This window comes from Sarcophilus harrisii, chromosome 1, assembly GCF_902635505.1.
Source record: "Sarcophilus harrisii chromosome 1, mSarHar1.11, whole genome shotgun sequence".
NCBI classification, from domain to species: domain Eukaryota; kingdom Metazoa; phylum Chordata; class Mammalia; order Dasyuromorphia; family Dasyuridae; genus Sarcophilus; species Sarcophilus harrisii.
In genome coordinates, this window is record NC_045426.1 from 529,123,659 (window position 1) to 529,141,556 (window position 17,898).

The 17,898-nt window shown below is 32.3% G+C and overlaps 1 protein-coding gene across 7 annotated transcripts in view; it reads left to right on the forward strand.

Moving 5' to 3' along the window:
- The window catches only part of ZNF236 (zinc finger protein 236), a 226,146-nt gene that overhangs the window by 69,497 nt on the left and 138,751 nt on the right, over positions 1-17,898 (forward strand). For all 7 annotated transcript variants that reach the window (XR_004230997.1, XM_031946721.1, XM_031946717.1 and 4 more), the window contains 3 exons: positions 3,779-3,957; positions 13,161-13,285; positions 16,991-17,163. Coding sequence is in view for 6 of the 7 variants with exons in the window: in XM_031946717.1 (XP_031802577.1) it covers positions 3,779-3,957; positions 13,161-13,285; positions 16,991-17,163 (477 nt within the window). In the remaining variant the exon portion in view is untranslated. The remainder of the gene's footprint in view (positions 1-3,778; positions 3,958-13,160; positions 13,286-16,990; positions 17,164-17,898) is intronic.

Here is a 17,898-nt window from a genome sequence, read left to right on the forward strand (position 1 = left end):
TATATCACACTAAATATATGCCAGCTAGAGTGATTACGTCATTATATCTCACTAAGTATATGTGAATTAGAGAACCATTATCTCATCAATAATACTGAGTAAACACCCTGCTGTAAGTATCACCTTACTTCAAGTAGAACATAGGTGGTCATGTCCTCCCTGACTTCTCAGGGAAGGAGGTGAGAAATGTCATAGGGAAAATGGGGAGCCAAAGCAGATATTTTTAGCAGGTTTCCTCTGGGCTGAAGGGTCTTATACCTCACTCAATTCCCCCACTATCTGCGACCCTCTACAGTTTTCCACCATACAGAGAACTTTTATAAATATTTTAGTACATAAAGAATTTTCCCCTTTCTTTGATCTCTTTGAGGTATAGGCCTTGCAGTGGTATTGTGGGGTCAGAGGGTATTCAGAGTTGAATAGCTTTTTGGACGTAGTTCCAAATTGCTTTTCAGCAAGGCTGAACCAAGAATGCATCAATTTTCCCGTTCATCCACAACCTCTCTAGTATTACTCATTTTCCTGTTTTGTTGAGGGACTTGAATAGAGGATAACTTTGCTAGTGTAATTTAGGGTGTGAAGTGTAACCTCAGTGTTGCTTTAATTTGTACTTCTCCATATTTCTATACATTATATTTCTTGACCACTTTTGAAAATGCCTTTTACACTAACATATTTAAATTAGTTCCTATATTTTAGAAATGAAACCTTTATTAGATAGCTTTATTGAAGGGATTTCGCCTCCTCATTTAACCCATTCTCTTCTAATCTAAACATTGGTTTTGTTTGCATGAAGCTTTTTATATTTTATATTTCCCTCCATCTTATTCTCTTAATACATTTTCATCCTTTTTTTACATATGAGAGCAGTATGAAAGAGGAGTGTTGTCAGCAGCAGTCCTCTCTGCTTAATGCAGACTGCTTTTATTCCCTTGCCCCTCTTTTCTCCCTATCACTAAATAGAAATCATAAGTGTTTTTTACTCTTTTTTTCTTTAAATCCATTCATCACTATTCTTCCTTTGAGGTTTGTTTACTTATAACTAATCTCTCCCTAGGTCTACTCTCTCGATAATTCCTTTTCATTCCTCCTTTTTCTTCATGGTTTCCCTCATGAATTGAATGCATTTCTACACCAAAGTTTTCCCTCTGTATTTATCTTTTTGCCAGTTCAGATTAAAGTGAGTTTCAAGTGTTAAATGCTTCCCTTACCCCTTCCTCATTCCTATACACTATATACACACACTCTCTCTCTCACACACACATATACATTTCTGGTTTTGCCTATTTATATAACTCCACATTTCCAATTCTTTTTTAATTTACTATGTCCTTTCCCTTCCTTTCCTCTTTTTAATATCATCAAAACTTGAGAAAAAAAAGTTTTCCTAAGTCTCTTTTCTTATTTGACTCCTCCTCTGACCTATCATGAAATTTTGCTTCTTAACAGATATTTCTATCTGCCTTTCTCTTCAAGCTTACCCTCTATTAGAATGCAAATACTTCATCCATTTAAAGACTTTTCTAATTGCACATTTACATTTATATATATACATACACACACACACACACACACACCCCTTTTTATATTTCTCTGTAACCTTGTGTTTGTATTTCAGAGTTTGTATTTCTCAGTTGTTTTCTTTTCATCAGGAATGCTTAGAAAAGTTTTCTATTTCATAAAATTCATTTTTTCCTGTTAGATTATACAAAGTTTCTGGGTAAATTTATCTTGGTTATAAGCCTTTGTCTTTAATCATATGGAGTATCATATCATATACTCTCCTTTACATTTGTATCTGATGAATCTTATGTGATTATGACTGTGGCTCTTCAGTATTTGTAATTTTCTTTTCTTTCTACTTGCTATGTTTTTTCTTTGACTTCCTAACTTCAGATTTTTAGTGTCACTATTAAGAGTTTTTATTTTGGGGTTTCTTTTATTTATAGATTGTCCTCAGTATCTAGTGGATTTAGTTTTTATTTATGATTTCTTTAAATTTGAATTCTTGTTGGGGTTTTTTTTGGGGGGGGCGGTCATGTCTTTTAGTTAGTTCAGTGATTCTTAAATTAGATTTGTTTTCCAAGTGAGTCAGTTCCAATATGAAATACCTAATATCTTTTTTTCCCCCTAGTCTTTTTGTAGAGGGCAGGAACTCTGAAAAAGTATACTTAAAGCTCAGTATAATTGATTTAATCCTACAACAAGATGTTAACTCAGTGGAATTGATGAGATAATTGGTTCCCCAGTGATATAATGATTGGCTTATACACGGTATGATAAATTGATTTAATTGTAATAGAGTATTTAAAAGGTCAGAGTCAGACCTAAGGAGAGATTGAGATGTGCAGATCTGACTGACTGACTAACTGACTGATTGACTATTGATGCTGCTGGCGCAGACTGGAATACTGAAGGAGACAGGACAACCAATATAAGGGTCTTTGTCTTTTAGTCTAAGCTTGACTCTGCTCTTGAGTATGTGTCTGAGTCTCAAGAGCTTGAGCTCCGGCTTCCAGTCCTTCTTCAGTCTTCTCTATTTCCAAGTCTGTCTTCCCTCCCAGATCTCTTAGCTCTTATATACTCTTAAGTACATCATCATAGGTGTCAATCTTGTAGGTGTCAACTTGCAGAACTATACTAAGTACTAAGTACATGTAAACTAGAGAATCATTACCTCAATTCCACTGAGTTAACACTTTGTTATAAGATTACTTGTTTCAAGTACATTTGGTCTTCTACATCTTTTGACTTTATTTAAAATTTTCTAAAGAGTCATGGATTCATTACCTTCTGTTTTGTCTATCCTAATTTTTAGAGCATTTTATATTTTACTTGGGTAAGATTTTATACCTTTTTGTGTTAAACTATTAATTTTCATTTCCAAACTACTCTCCTCCGTAGTCCATTTCTTTTGCAGATATTTCCCTTTTTGCTTTCATTTCACTTGTAATGTTTTTAAATTCCTGTGTTCTACTAATTCCAATTTTATGTGCAAGCTGTGTCATTTTTGAAGCTTTGCTTATAGATGTTTTGGATATTCTTTTTTTTTTTTTTTTTTTTTTTGCTGAGGCTATTGGGATTAAGTGATTTGCCCAGGGTCACACAGCTAGGAAGTGTTGAGTGTCTGAGGTCAGAGTTGAATTTAGGTTCTCCTGACTTCAGGGCTGGTGCTTTACCCACTGCGCCACCTACTGCCCCTATTTTAGTTATTTTTTTTTTCAGATTTGTGCTTGGATATCCATGACACCACAATAACCCCTTATCTTTTTGTTTTTGTTATTTGTGTGTTTGCTCATTCTTTCAATAATTTGTTCTGGGTAAACCAGAGTTGCATAGCTGTGACTATATGTTATTCGGTGAGATTAAATGAAATGCATCTTAAGCATTTTGTAAAGTTTAATGTATTGTACGTGTCAGTTATTGTTATTATTATTCATCACTATATTATTATGTATGCTTAACAGTGTCTTGATCAAAGTAGATACTTAGTACATATGGATTGAACAAATTCTAGATGGAAAACACCTGTAATCAGCTTATCTAAATTCTTCCTTTTGGTGAAAACTGAATCAGAGAGAGATTAAGTGACTTGCCTGTGATCAAACAAGTATTAAGCAGCAAAGTTGGTATTGAATTAATTTGAATCAAAGTAATAAATTCATTCTGAGGTAATTTAATCAAAATTATATGATTTAACAAAGCTAAATCATTTATATAGATAAGTTTTTAAAACTTTATCTTGGTTATTGACAAATTTTTATTTTTAATTTTATAGAATCTTATCTGTTCTGAATGTGGGGATGAATTTACTCTTCAGAGCCAATTGTCAATACACATGGAAGAACACCGGCAAGAATTAGTTGGGAACCGAATTTATGCTTGTAAATCTTGCAAGAAAGAGTTTGAGAGTTCTTCACAACTCAAGGAACACATGAAAACTCATTACAAAATAAGGTAGGAATTTTATGTTTGCTTCAGGAAAGAACTGTGCAGTAAATTAAAAATAAGTTATTTTATCAAGGGAATTAATGGGGGAAAAAATGCAAAGGAAGATAGCCCAGCCCAGCCATACCAAATCTAAAACTATATTATAAAGACACAATCATCAAAGCTGTTTGATACTAGTACATGACTAGAGTAATCTACCGTTTGATAAAACCTAAGATTATAGCTACTGTTTGACAAAAACTGTTGGGAAAGCTAGAAAATAGTATGGTAGACAGTAAGCATAAACCAACATCTCATACCATATACCAAGATATATTCAAAATGAATATATGATTTAAACATAAAAATATTTGAAGAGCAAGGAATAGCTTACTTGTCAGATCTATGGAGACGGTAAAAGGTTATCACTAAGGAATAGAATATTAGGAAATGTGAAATGGATAATTTTTATTATATTAACTTAAAAAGTTTATGCACAAGGAAAGACAATACAACAAAGATTAGAAGGCAAGCAGAAAGTTGGCAAACAATTTTTATAGCCAGTGTTTTTGATAAAGGTTTTATTTCTAAAATATGTAGAGAATTGAATCCCAATCATAAAAGTAGAAATCATTACCCAGTAATAAATGTTAAAGGATTTGAATAGACAGTTTTCAGATGAAGACATTAAAGTTATCTACAGATATGAAGAAATATTCCAATTCACTGTTGATTAGAGAAATGCAAATTAAAACAACTCTGAGGTGCCCTTATACCTGTCAGATTAGCTAATATGATGGAAAAGAAAAATGATAAATGTTAGAGGAAATGTGGAAAAATTGGAACACATGTATTGTTGGAGAAGTTGTGAACTGATTCAACCATTCTGAAAAGCAATTTGGAACTATGCTGTAAAACTGCATATCTTACTACTACTAGGTCTGCATCCCAAGGAAATCATAAAAAAAAAAAAAAAATGGAAAAAGGCCCACATGAACAAAAATATTTGTAGTAGTTCTTTTTATAGTGGCAAACAATTGGAAATTGAGGGGATATCCATCAGTGGGGGAATGGCTGAACAAGTTAGGGTATATGAATGTGATGGAATACTATTGTGTTATAAGAAATGGTGAGCAGGTGGATTTCAAATAAACCTGGAAAGCCTTACTTGAACTGATGTAAGTGAATTGAGCAGAACCAGAACATTGTACACAATAACAAGATTTTATGATGATCAGTTGTGACACACTTAGTTCTTTTTAGCAATATGGTGATCGAAGACAATGCAAAAAAAATTCTTGATAGAAAATGCTATCTATATCCAGAGGAAAAACTATGTAGAGTCAGAATGCAGATTGAAACATACTATGTCTACTTTTTTTGTTTTTTCTTTTTTATGGTTTAGCTCTTTTTTTCTGATTCTTCTTTTACATCATATCTAAGATGGAAATATGTTTTATGTAATTGTGCATGTATAAGCTATAACTTGTTTACTGTCTTGGGGATGAACAAGAGTGGAAAGGATAGAAAAATATTTGGAATTCAAAATCTTATAAAAGCGAATGTTGGAAACTCTTTACCTGTAACGGGAAAATAAAAATAAAGTACTATTAAGTGGAGAAAATATTTTTAAATGTAACATGGATTAGCAATGTATAGGGTTATTATATTTGGTTAAGATGATTTTATGATATAAAAGGAGTCAGTGTCCACAGGAGGGAAGAAGACCTGGCAAATTCCATTATTCAAAGTTTCATTTATAAGGTTGAATCTTGTCTTAATGTAATTATAAAGTCTAGTTCTATTTTTAGTCTATTATGTGACTCATACAAACTTTTGCTTAGATAAGTAGCAAGGTAATAAACCTTTATTATGTTTATAAATAGTTTGAGATAATACATGAAAAGCCCCTCGCAAAGTGCCTTGCATATAGTAGACATTTAATGCTTTTGTTTCCTTTCCTTTCCTGTCACTAGCATTCCAGGAATTGGGATTAAGTGCTGGGGTTAGTTAAAGACATTTCCTATCCTTGTGGAACTTACATTTTAATAGTGGAAGATATTACACTAAGGGGAACTGAAAAGTATGGGATGGTAGACTTATAGGGAAGTGTGTTGATGCTGCATAGCTGGGAGAAAAATGAAAGTTGATGCTTTGTACTCCACTCCAAAATAGAGGCCAAAATAATTAACCAGTGAGAGAACTGAGCTGGCATGATAGATGGGTGTTTCAAGGTAAGGAGATCCAGGTCCTAAGGGAGGGGTTTCAGGATTAAACTGTTGTAGCAACTTAGTGTGTAAATTCAGAAAGTTAGATACTGAGTGGGGAGGGGAATGTGGCTGTTGTAAGCTCTGAAACAAATGAGTTTGTTAGGATCTGCCCATTATTGGATTAATTCATGACATATCAGTGTTTTAATTCATGTCTAATATTATATACTCTTGTTTAAATTTGATAATTCAAAAAATTATTTGTGATGTTTTGTAGTTACCTAAATTTATTTTCACTTTACTTTAAAAAAATCCCCCCCTAAATACATGTAAAAACAATTTTTAATATTTGTTAGGTTTTTTTTTTTTTAAAGCTTTAAGTTCTAACTTTAATCTCTTTCTCCCTTCTTCCCATTTCCCTGACATGTTAGAAATCTGATAATAGGTTATACATATGCAGTCATGTAAAGCATTTTCATATTAGTTATTTTAGGGAAGAAAACTTGAACTAAAAAAAAAGAGAAAAAAAAAAATGAATTCACCCCTTTCATTTTTATCTTGGTAATTTGGTTTTCTTTGTTCCTTTTAAAAATCAAATTAATTGAAATGAATGAAAAGCCTGAGAGACAGAGTTTCTGGGTAATTAATAATCAATTTATTAATTAGGTTAGCTGATAATAAGTCAGTGATCAGTGGTTTCTATTGCTAACATTGAAAAAGGAGGTGCCCCAGTAGGCAAAAATCAATCGTAATTGGTAAATAATTAATGAGGAGATGAACTTCAAATGAAGATGTAGGCTAGGTCTTCAGCTCCTTTTGTTGAGAACATGGTTTGATTGTGACACTCAGACACTTCCAACAATTCATACAAAAGAATCCCTCATTTTCTAGACTAATCTGGTTGGTTTTTTCCTTTATAAACTGGACTCCCCTAGATTCTAACAGAGGGGCTTTAAAGACAGTGGCTTACTTCCTAAGAGTAGATTCTCCTTAGACCTAGTTAGATCAGGTCCTGTCCAGGATCCAGGAGCTTGTCCTGGGAGGATTTGACCAGTCTCATCTGTTAATAATGGCTTCAGAGATTGACTGACTGGCCTATAGGGAAATACAGGAAATTAAGGAAATTGAGGAAATAAAGGGAAAAAAATATTCAATCCCAATTTAATAATTGGTTATTTACTTAATAGAAAAATAATCACATCTCTCTGTGAGAAATGATTTCGCTCTTGTATTTAATAACTAATTATTGTGTTTGGACTAGTATTTTTCTATTATATTTCCTAATCCAGAAATTAACCAGAGTGAGACATCTCTCTTAAAGATTTAATCATGCATCCTTTGATCCAGCAGTGTCTCTACTGAGACGATATCCCAAACAGATCATAAAAAAGGAAAAAGGGCCCACATTTGCCAAAAATAAATGTTTGTAGTGGCAAGGAACTGGAAACTGAGTAGATACCCATCAGTTATGGAATAATTGAATTATTTATGATATAAGAATGTAATGGAATATTATTGTTCTATAAAAAATGATTGGGTTGATTTCAGAAAAACCTGAAAAGACTTACATGAACTGAGGCTAAAGGAAGTGTAGAACCAAAAGAACATTGTATACAACAACAAGATTATGTGATGATCAACTATAATGGACTTGCCTCTTTTCAGCAATGAGGTGATTTAGGGAAAATCCAATAGACTTTGAGGGAGAGAGCCATCTGCTTCCAGAGAGAAAACTGGATACTGAATGTAAATCAAAGCATAGTATTTTCACCTTTGTTGTTATTTGTTTGCTTGTTTTTGTTTCTCTTTTTTTCTCTTTTGATTTGATTTTTCTTGTGCAGCATAATGAATATGGGAATATATTTAGAAGAACTGTACATGTTTGACCCATGTTAGATTGATTACTGTCTAGGGGAGAGAGAGGGAGAAAAAATTGGAACACAAGATTTTGCAAAGGTGAATGTCGAAGACTATCTTTGCATGTATTTGGAAAAATAAAAAACTATTATAAAAACAATGAAAGATAAACAGCAAAGAATGGCTATAAAACATTGCTGCAAAGGAAGTCATGTTAAACGAATGTACCATGGTTTCAGTGAAAAGCTCAGTAAAAAGATCTAACCATGCCTCTTTTTATAAGGTAATTTATGTCCATTCTATTTTTCCCTTCCCTTTTCTCCCAATATAATCTTCTTTCTGAACTCTAAATTGTTTTTTATATCATTCCATCCTATTCACTTTACATGCTTACTCTCTTCTTTGTATATATATTCCTTCTAATTGCTCCAAAGTTAGGAAATTCTTAAGAGTTACAAGATCATCTGTCCACATTAGGCATATCGAATATCTTACTTTTCTCTTCCTGTTTATCTTTTCATTCATGCCTCTCTTGAGTCGTATCTTGAGATCATATTTTTTGTGTCAGCTCTGTTCTTTTAATTAGGAATGCTTGAAAGTTCTCTATTTCATAAAATTTTTTTTTCCCTTTAAAGGATTATACTCAGTTTTGCTTTGGTAGATGATTCTTGGTTGTAACCTTAGCTCTTTTGCCTTACAGAATATCATTATAAGCCCTCTGTTTCTTTAATGTATGAGCTGCTAAATCCTGTGTAATTTGACTATGGGGATTTGGATTGTTAGTTTTTGGCAGTTTACGATATTTTTTCTCTTTAAGAGCTCTGTAATTTTGCTCTGATATTTCTGGGAATTTTCGTTTTGAGATATCTTATAAGGTGATTGGTGAATTTTTTCAATTTCTATTTTATCCTCTGATTTCAGAATATCAAGGCAGTTTTCCTTGGTGATTTGTTGAAATATGATGTCCAAGTTCCTTCCTTCCTTCCTCCCTCCCCTTCCTTCTGTCCTTTTCTCCTTTCCTTCCTTCGTCCCTCCTTCCCTTCCTCCCTCTGCCTCCACCCTTCCTTTTTCTGTCTCTCTGACTTTGTTCCTCTTTCCATTCCTCCCTCCCTTTTTCTCTCCCTTTCTTCCTTCCCTCTTTTTTTTTTTTTTTTTTTAAATCATGGCTTCCAGGTAGTTTAGTAATTCTTAAATTCTTCTGAGTCTATTTTTCAGCTTATATTTTTTTCCCCACTGAGAAATTTTATATTCTATTTTTTCAATCTTTTGATTTTGTTTTATTATTTCTTGATATCTTATGGAGTCATTAACTTCTACTTTTCCAATTCTGATATTGAAGGAATTATTCCTCCCCCCTCCCCCAAGAACTTTTTGCAAGAAGAGGTGAGAAACAACTTTTGTTAATCTAGTAGGTGTTGAGATATGATGTAAGAATTGCTTTAATTTGTATCTAATTATTAGTGATTTCAGATGTCCCCTCTCTATATAGCTATAAATAATTGGCAACTTTTATTGTAAATCAGTTATTTATATAGCTTAGAAATGAGACTTTTTAAAATATATGCAATCATGTAAAACATATTTCTGTATTACTCATGTTGTGAAAGAAGAAATGAGCCAAAAAATAAAGTGAAAATATATTATGCTTTGATCTGTATTCAAATTCCATCATTTTCCATCATGAGTCCTTTGGAACTGTTCTGTATCATTGTATTGCTGAAAAGATCAAAGTCATTGTTACTTGATCATTACACAGTTTTATTTTTCATTTTGTACGATGTTATCCTGATTGTGCTCACTTCATATTACATCAGTTCATTCTAAATTTTTCCATCCTGCTTCTCATTTCTTACACACAGTAGTATTCCATTACATTCATGTCTTCAACTGAAGGACATTACCTCAATTTCCAATTCTTTGCCACTACAAAAAGAGCTGTTATATTTTTGTGTATGTGGGTCTTTCCCCCTTTTTTGTGATCTCTTTGTGATAGAGAATTAATGATAGTATTTCTAGACCAAAGGTTATGTGCAATTTTATAGCCATTTGGATATAGTTTATTGCTTTCCAGAATGATTACATTAGTTCCTAACTCTACCAATATTGTATCAATCTCTTAATTTTCTTACATCCTCTCCAACATTTATCATTTTTCTTTTCTGTCTTATTAGTCAAACTATTAGTTATGAGGTAGTACCTTAGAGTTTGCATTTCTTTAAATCAGTACTGATTTTAAGATTTTTAAAAATATGATTATAGTTAGCTTTAATTTCTTCATCTGAAAGCTGACTGTACATATACTTTGATCATTTATCAATTGAGGAATGACTTGTATTCTCATAAATTTGACTTAATTCATAACATAATTGAGAAATGAGACTGACACTTTCTGTAAAAATTATTTCTGAGCTTTCTGCTTTTCTTCTAATCTTGGTTGCATTGGTTTTATTTCTGTTAAAATCTTTTTATTTAATATAATCAAAATTAGACGTTTGATATCTTGTAGTGCTCTCTATCTCTTATTTGGTTGTTAAGGTTTCTTAACCTTCTCTATAGATCTGAAAGCAAAATTCCTTGCCTCTCCTAAGTTATTTGTTAAGGTATTGTCCTTTATGTCTAAATCATGTCCCCATTTTGACCATATCTTGTTATGTGGTATAAGATGTAACTCTATCCCTAGTTTCTGTCATATTATTATCTGGTTTTCCCAGCAGTTTTTGCCAAAAAGTGAGTTCTTATCCCCAAAACTAGGATCTTTGGGTTTACTAAACATTAAATTACTAAGATTATTTACTACTAAATCTTGGGTGCCTAATCTATTCCACTGATCAACTCACTGCTCAAAGAATTGGGTTTTATCAAACACTTATGAAAAGATTTTTTTTTTCAGTCCATCTTTTATTCAGCTGTCCAGATACTCTTCCTGAAATGCTGCCTTCCCTCTTCCTTTAATCTCCCCACCCCCCCCACTGCCACCCCCACCCCCCTTCCAATCCTCTGTTGATTCTTGTGACCTCCAGGAACAAGTATAAATCCTCCTTTTGATTTTTATGCTTTTCGTAACTTGGCCTCTTCCTACTTTTCCAGTCTTATACTTTACTTTCCTCCATGTTCTACTTTACAAGTCTAGTGACCCTGATCCCTTTCTATTCACAAAGAAGGCAATCCATCTCATGACTGTGTCTTTTTCAAGCATGACTTAAGTGAAACAGCAAAAAATAAAGAATTTGCTCATTTAATTTAGGAAACAGCTAGATAGCATAGGAGATAAAGCATTGGGCTTAGAATCATGAAGAATTTATTTTCCTCAGTTCAGATATGTTCTCAGAGCTTGAGACTCTTGGTAAGTCCCTTAATCCTGTTTGCCTTACTTGCTCATTTGTAAAAATGAGCTAGAAAAGGAAATGGCAAACTACTATCTTTGCCAAGAAAACCTCAATCAAAATTTGGACACTATTGAAAACACTGAACAACAACAACAAATCCATCAATAGAGACTCTTGTGTTGCATATAGACTTTGCATTGTACATCATCTGTGAAGATAGTCAAACATGACTGGCACTAATATATTTCTCTCCCTGTTTTACACCTAACTAACTAACTAGCCAGGCAACCAACCAAAGAAATAAATGAATGAATGAATGAATAAATAAACAAATTTAGTAAGCAAATAAATAAATAAATGGGTCGATAGATGGATGGATGGATAGATAGATGAATGAATAAATAAATAAGATTAAGGAGTATTTTTTTTGACAGTTTTGAAGTTAACCACTTGTTAGGTCTTTAAAAGAGAGTAATAATTCTGAAAAAGTTGAAAAAGATCTTTATGGAGGCATTTTATCAAATAAAATACTCTTTTTGAATAGACAATAAGCATATTTTCTTTAGCATTCAACTTATATGAGACTGTAATGATGTAGTATCCTGTAGAATATTAGTAAAACCTTGCTTGTCTCCTTTTCATACTTTCACTAAAATTTATTTAGATGTGTATATAATTTATTATGAAGATTTTTGTGAATGTACGTATTTAGATATAGTGTTAAGACAATTTGTGGGGTAATAATAAGGTCTATATTAATAAGAATAGCAACTAAAAACAAAATGATATTAGCTATGAAAATACATATTTAAGAATTATTTTTCATTTAAGAGCTATATCATAATTGCAAAATTGTTTTAATATTGGAGGAAAGCAAATACTTATAATAACTCCTGATTGATAGGTATGGAAAGTGCCTTCAGTAGATATAGCATTCAATTATTTTAAAATGTTGAAAAGAATAGAAAGGGATAATTTTCCTCAGTATAATAAATGTTATCTTGTTCGACTTTGAAAGTCCTTCAAAACCTGACCTTCCTTTCCCTACCTCCCATTCCAGTGTTCTTATACTTTAGTCCCCTCCACACACTCTACAATGAAGTGATGCTGGCCTCGTTGTTCCTCAGACATTTCATCTTATTCGGTGCTTTTTCACTATGTCTTACATATCTGGAATGCTTTCCATCCTGATCTCTGCCTCCTGGCTTCACTGCCTTCCTACATGTCTCAGTTGGAATTTTACTTTTCTACTAGAAGCCTTTCTCAGACTCCCTCAGTACTTTACCTTTCCAGTTTAGTCTTTATCTCTCATTTCTTAATGTAGCTAGTACATTATATATCTAAATTTCTAAAGAGTTTGTAGGTTGCATTAGTACTTGACTTTCTTGAGGACAAGAACTCTTTTTTGCCCTTCTTTGTCAATAAGCACTTTTTAAGAGCCTATTATATGCAAAGTTCTGAAGTTACTAAGACAGGCTAAAGACAGTAAATACCCTGTCTATCTAATGGAGGAATTCACAGTGCAGTGTTTAGTACAGCCCAGTTACATAAGAATTTAATAAATACTTGTTGACTGTTTCATCCTAGTAGCACCATGACTATATGAATTTGTGTGTGGGGGGTGTGTATGTGTGTGTGTGTGTGTGTAGGAACTTGCTAAACATTTGGAATTTCTAAAATAAAGTTCATAGTAGCAGGACCTGTATTTCGGGTTTTGATTTCTGATAGAGGTTTATGTAAGATTCTTATGAAAAATCTGATAAACATTCTGATGAGATTAAATTTTGAAAGTATAAGAATGAATACTGATTAAATGATGAACATTCTTTGTCATCAGGGTGTCAAGTACAAGGTCATATAATCGGAACATTGACAGAAGTGGATTCACCTATTCATGTCCACATTGTGGAAAAACCTTCCAAAAACCAAGCCAGTTAACTCGACATATTAGGATACACACAGGTACAAAAAATGTTTTTGATTTTAAAATATTTGAAACTTTTAAATAGAAATAATCAGAATTTTATTAAGGGGCTACTTTTGATGTGTTTGATGAAATTGAGGAGAGCATTTGACACTAAATGTTGGGGTTTGGGTCATGTGTAGAATTCACAACGGCCATTGTCTTTGCCAAAAGGTAGGTTTATTTAGAAGAGATTCTAGTCAAAATGAAGAGGTAGTAAAATAGATTTGGGAGACCAAGAAAAGGAGTTTGGAAGATTACATTAAAGGAACATGCTATGAAGTGGGAGTGTAGACTATTGACTGGCAGCCTAAAAGAGTTGTTAGATTTAAGGAGAAAGACAACATGAGACATGTTGGGGGAATGAGAGGAAAAACATCATGGGGCAGCAGTGAGGAGAAAGACACCATGAGACAGAATGACATCGTGGGTTTAACTCCAAAAGCAATTCAACAAAGATGGTGTGGGCCATGGACAGATTTATAGGGGAAATTTAACCTTGGAGTTTGATGTAACTTGAATTTCTGACTGGATACAAGGTAGGGCTATCCATGACCTCCATAGAGGAGGAAGTCTTTAAGGTTGAACTGATTCCCATCAATGCCCTTCTCTACATGTTTCAGGGAATAATTTTATCAGTACTACAAGGCTTTCTCTTCTAATCCTAGGGACCTGGACCTTATCACTATATTCAAGGCATTAAGTATTGGGTATACAAATACAATAAATGGGATGACCCTACTCATGTGCAGCTTGTGTTATTATAGAAGAGACAAGAAATACAGTCCGAATAAATTCAAATAAATTTTAAATAGTTAAATGAAAGCTAAGTTTAAGGGAGGGTACAAGCAATTAAGGTGATCAGCAAGTGCTTCACATTAATGGTGGTTATGGAATTGTTTGAAAAAACCAGTGGGATTTCTCAAAGCAGAGTTGAGAAGAGAGTGCTTTCTAGAGATTGGGAGCCATTTGGGAAAAACCTAGCGAAGGCCAATTTATAATCATAAACTTTTGGCATTGTGTTTTGAAGTTTTAAAGTCTTTAACATTATCGTGTGATTTCTCTTCTAAAATTTTTATCCCCCCATTAGCTGGTTTTCTTATTAGAAAGAAAAATTAAACTCTCATCTTGTATTGATGGAGTCTTAAGCCAGTTTGCTCTTACTCTAAGATCAAAATTCCTTAATTCTTTCTGAGGTAGTTTCCCCAAATCTTCCCTGATTTTGTTTCTCCAAATCTCCCCTGACTTTGATAATAAGGACAGGATGGGCCCTTTTAGCAGTTCCTGAGAATAGCTAGTTCACTAGCTGGTTTAGAGACCCCATCAGATATTCTAAAAAGTGTTTTATTCAAGAAGACATTCATATTTATTAAAACAGTCAATTTTGCAGTTAATTTATGTCGTAAGAAACAAAATATCTTTAGAAGAACTCTACTGACTCACTGATCATTATTTTACATTCCTGCAAGAGTGGGTGCCAGGTTGCTAGACACACCTTTGAACAGCAAAGACAGTGTTTTTTTCCCTGTCTTGAAGATCAAGTCCCTCCTTTGATTTTCCATTAATTGGATGTTATAGAAGATACAGAATGTGAATCTCCATCTCTCCATCACTAGTCCCTTCTGTCAGGGAGCTTTCATTCTTATGGAGGCAAAGTTATAAAACTACCATCCCTGATTATTCTTTTCTGTCCTTTTTGGATTTTGATTTTCTAATATAAGATTCATTTCTTCAATTTAATTTTCATAACACTGTGGAAGCCAAATAAATTCCAGTCCATTTCCCATGTATTTATAGTGATCATGAAATACTTTTTAAATTATCAAGAAAAGGTTAAATTCAGCACACTTTTAATGCTAAAAGTATCTAATGGTCTAATTGTTTTTAAAAGGCTACTGATTTTTGTCTTATAACTCTATTAACTTAAAATTGGATAAAGCTTTAAGAGCTCATTTATTGGTTGTTTAATTTCCTTTTTTTAGATTAAGTTATTAAAGTTTCTACTACTTTCTGATAATCTGGAAAATTTATGTTTTTTTGTAAATATTTATTTTCATTTAGATTGTCATTTTTATTTGCTTAATTTTGAACAACATAGCTCCTAATCATTGCTATAATCCTCATTGGTGTTACATTTATCCTTTATTTCACTTAGCCTCCTGGTTTCAAGGAGTACCAGCTTAAATCTTTTTTTTAGTAGGAAACTGTTCCCAATCTCTCTTAATTTGAGTGTCCTCTATTGAGTATATCTAATTTACCATGTATATTGCTTATTTGTACATATGGTTTGCATGTGTTCTCCCCCATTGACTGAGTTTCTTGAGAACAGGGTTTGGCAAGAAACCTCTTAGAGACTTTATTCATTTTGTACCAGTAAGAAAAAATATGTTACTATAACAACCATATCATCCTAATCTTTGAAGCCTTTGAGAATCTTCTAATGAATTTACAATTCTGAGAGATCTTGGAAAAGATTTTTGCTAAAAGCTTCATGCATGCTCTGAGAAGTTAAGTGACTTGTCCAAGTTAATCAGTTATGAATGAAGTATTTACTAGATAAACAGATTTCAGTTTCTTGCATGTTTTTCAAGAGGCCTTGTCTTTTGCATTATTTTTTTAAAACATTGAACAATTTAAAAATACCATTTAAAACACTGACATTATACTCATGGATGCTTTGGTAACCTTGGGTGCATTGAAATGAAACATTTGAGAAATGAAAACATTTATAGAGAACTTCCACAAATTTTTTAGAATATTGTTTATTAGGTTTTTGATAGATAACAGATATACCAAATTTTGCAAATATGTTTATATTTTAAAATTCACCAACCATTTAGATCCTATTTGTGCAGGATTATGTAAAAGGGAGATGCAAAAAAAAAAAAAATGGTCTTTGTCCTTTAAAAGTTTGTATTCTGGTAAGGAAGTTCACTTAGACAAATGGTTATTAAAATAATCATAAAAAGTAGACATACAGAATATTAGGAGAGTTGCAAGTATGGGGAGGTGGTATCTTGAGGAACACTTGAAATAGAATTTGAAGAATAAAGTAGAATTATTATATAGAGAAAGGGTTTAGAGGTAGAGCATGAAAAAAATTTGAGTGGTAGAGGAAGGAAATCAAGAGATATTTCAAGACCCTATGATTTTGCTATAGCAAAGAATAATTGAGAGCTAGTGGAGTGAAGGGAAGGCTAGAAGAAAAGTAGGTGGGGTCAGAAGGTAGAGAGCCTTGAATGTCTAGCCAACTATTTTGATTTTATTCTGTTGTATTTATGAAATTTCCCTTAAATGATCAGCTCATAGATGAATGATTGTTATGGTTGTGTTTAAAAATTCATTTGTTCAAGAGATGATAGTTTAAAAATTCACAGAAGAGAAAAAATTTTAATAATTACTAGTTTCTTAAATAGCAATTTTTTTTATTAAGAGCCTACTATGTGTTAAGCATTTTGCTGGTCTCTTGGCATGTAAGCACAGAAAGTGAAACAATTCCAACTTCAAGAAGGTATAAAGATGTAAATAATTACTTATTATTAAGTGGTTAATTTTTAATGTCATATATTTTTATTGAAAGAAACTGTAGAATTTTTTGTCGTTGTTGTTGTTTACATGGACTTTTTTTTTTTCTTTATGGCATATTGTGGTGACTTGAGCTTCCCCAACTATGGGATTGTGTTTTTGTAATTTTTTCATTTTAGGTGAAAGGCCTTTTAAATGTAGTGAATGTGGAAAAGCTTTTAACCAGAAGGGGGCATTGCAGACCCATATGATTAAACATACTGGTGAAAAACCCCATGCCTGTGCCTTTTGTCCTGCGGCCTTTTCTCAGAAAGGAAATCTTCAGTCCCATATACAGCGAGTTCATTCAGAGGTAAGTTTACTAGATAATGATATGTTATCATAAATGGACTCTTTTTATATGCTCATTTTTTTTTTTACATATAGAATCAGAATTAATAATTGAGTAGTCTATAAATTTTACATCAAATTACCATTTTGATTTTTTACTTATTTATTGGGAACATTGAATTAATTGGGTGAGTAGAATATTTCAATATTTATTTCAACTGTTATATCTATTTGAAAAATGAATGTCACCTGTATTTATGGTAATAAAAATATATGTCAGTATAGGACTTTAGAATCTCAATTCCTTTGAGGAAGTTAAAATATTGATGTGAAAAAGGAAAATAAAATTAGAAAAAGTAATTAATAAAATGCATGTATTATAATTGTATTGCTTTGAATATTAATGACTCATTTCTCCACTGGACTTGTAATTTATTCTATATCTGCTATATAATTAGAGATATCTGCTATCTGATGAATGAATTAATAACTCTATTAGGCAATTGTTTAATACTTATTTGATTGTGTCATGGTTTTTTAGGTTTTTTTCATTTTGGGTGAAAGTTATTTTAGTCATGTTAATTTATTTAACTGAATGAAAAAAATTGCTTTTATAGTATTTTAAAATATATGAAGTAATTTTTCTGTTTTTATTATAGCCAAGTAGATCTTAATTTTCCTTGAATGTCATTTCATTATTTAGTCACATATTCTGTTTATTAGTGGAAAATAAAGTTTTTTATCTGAGCATTTTCCA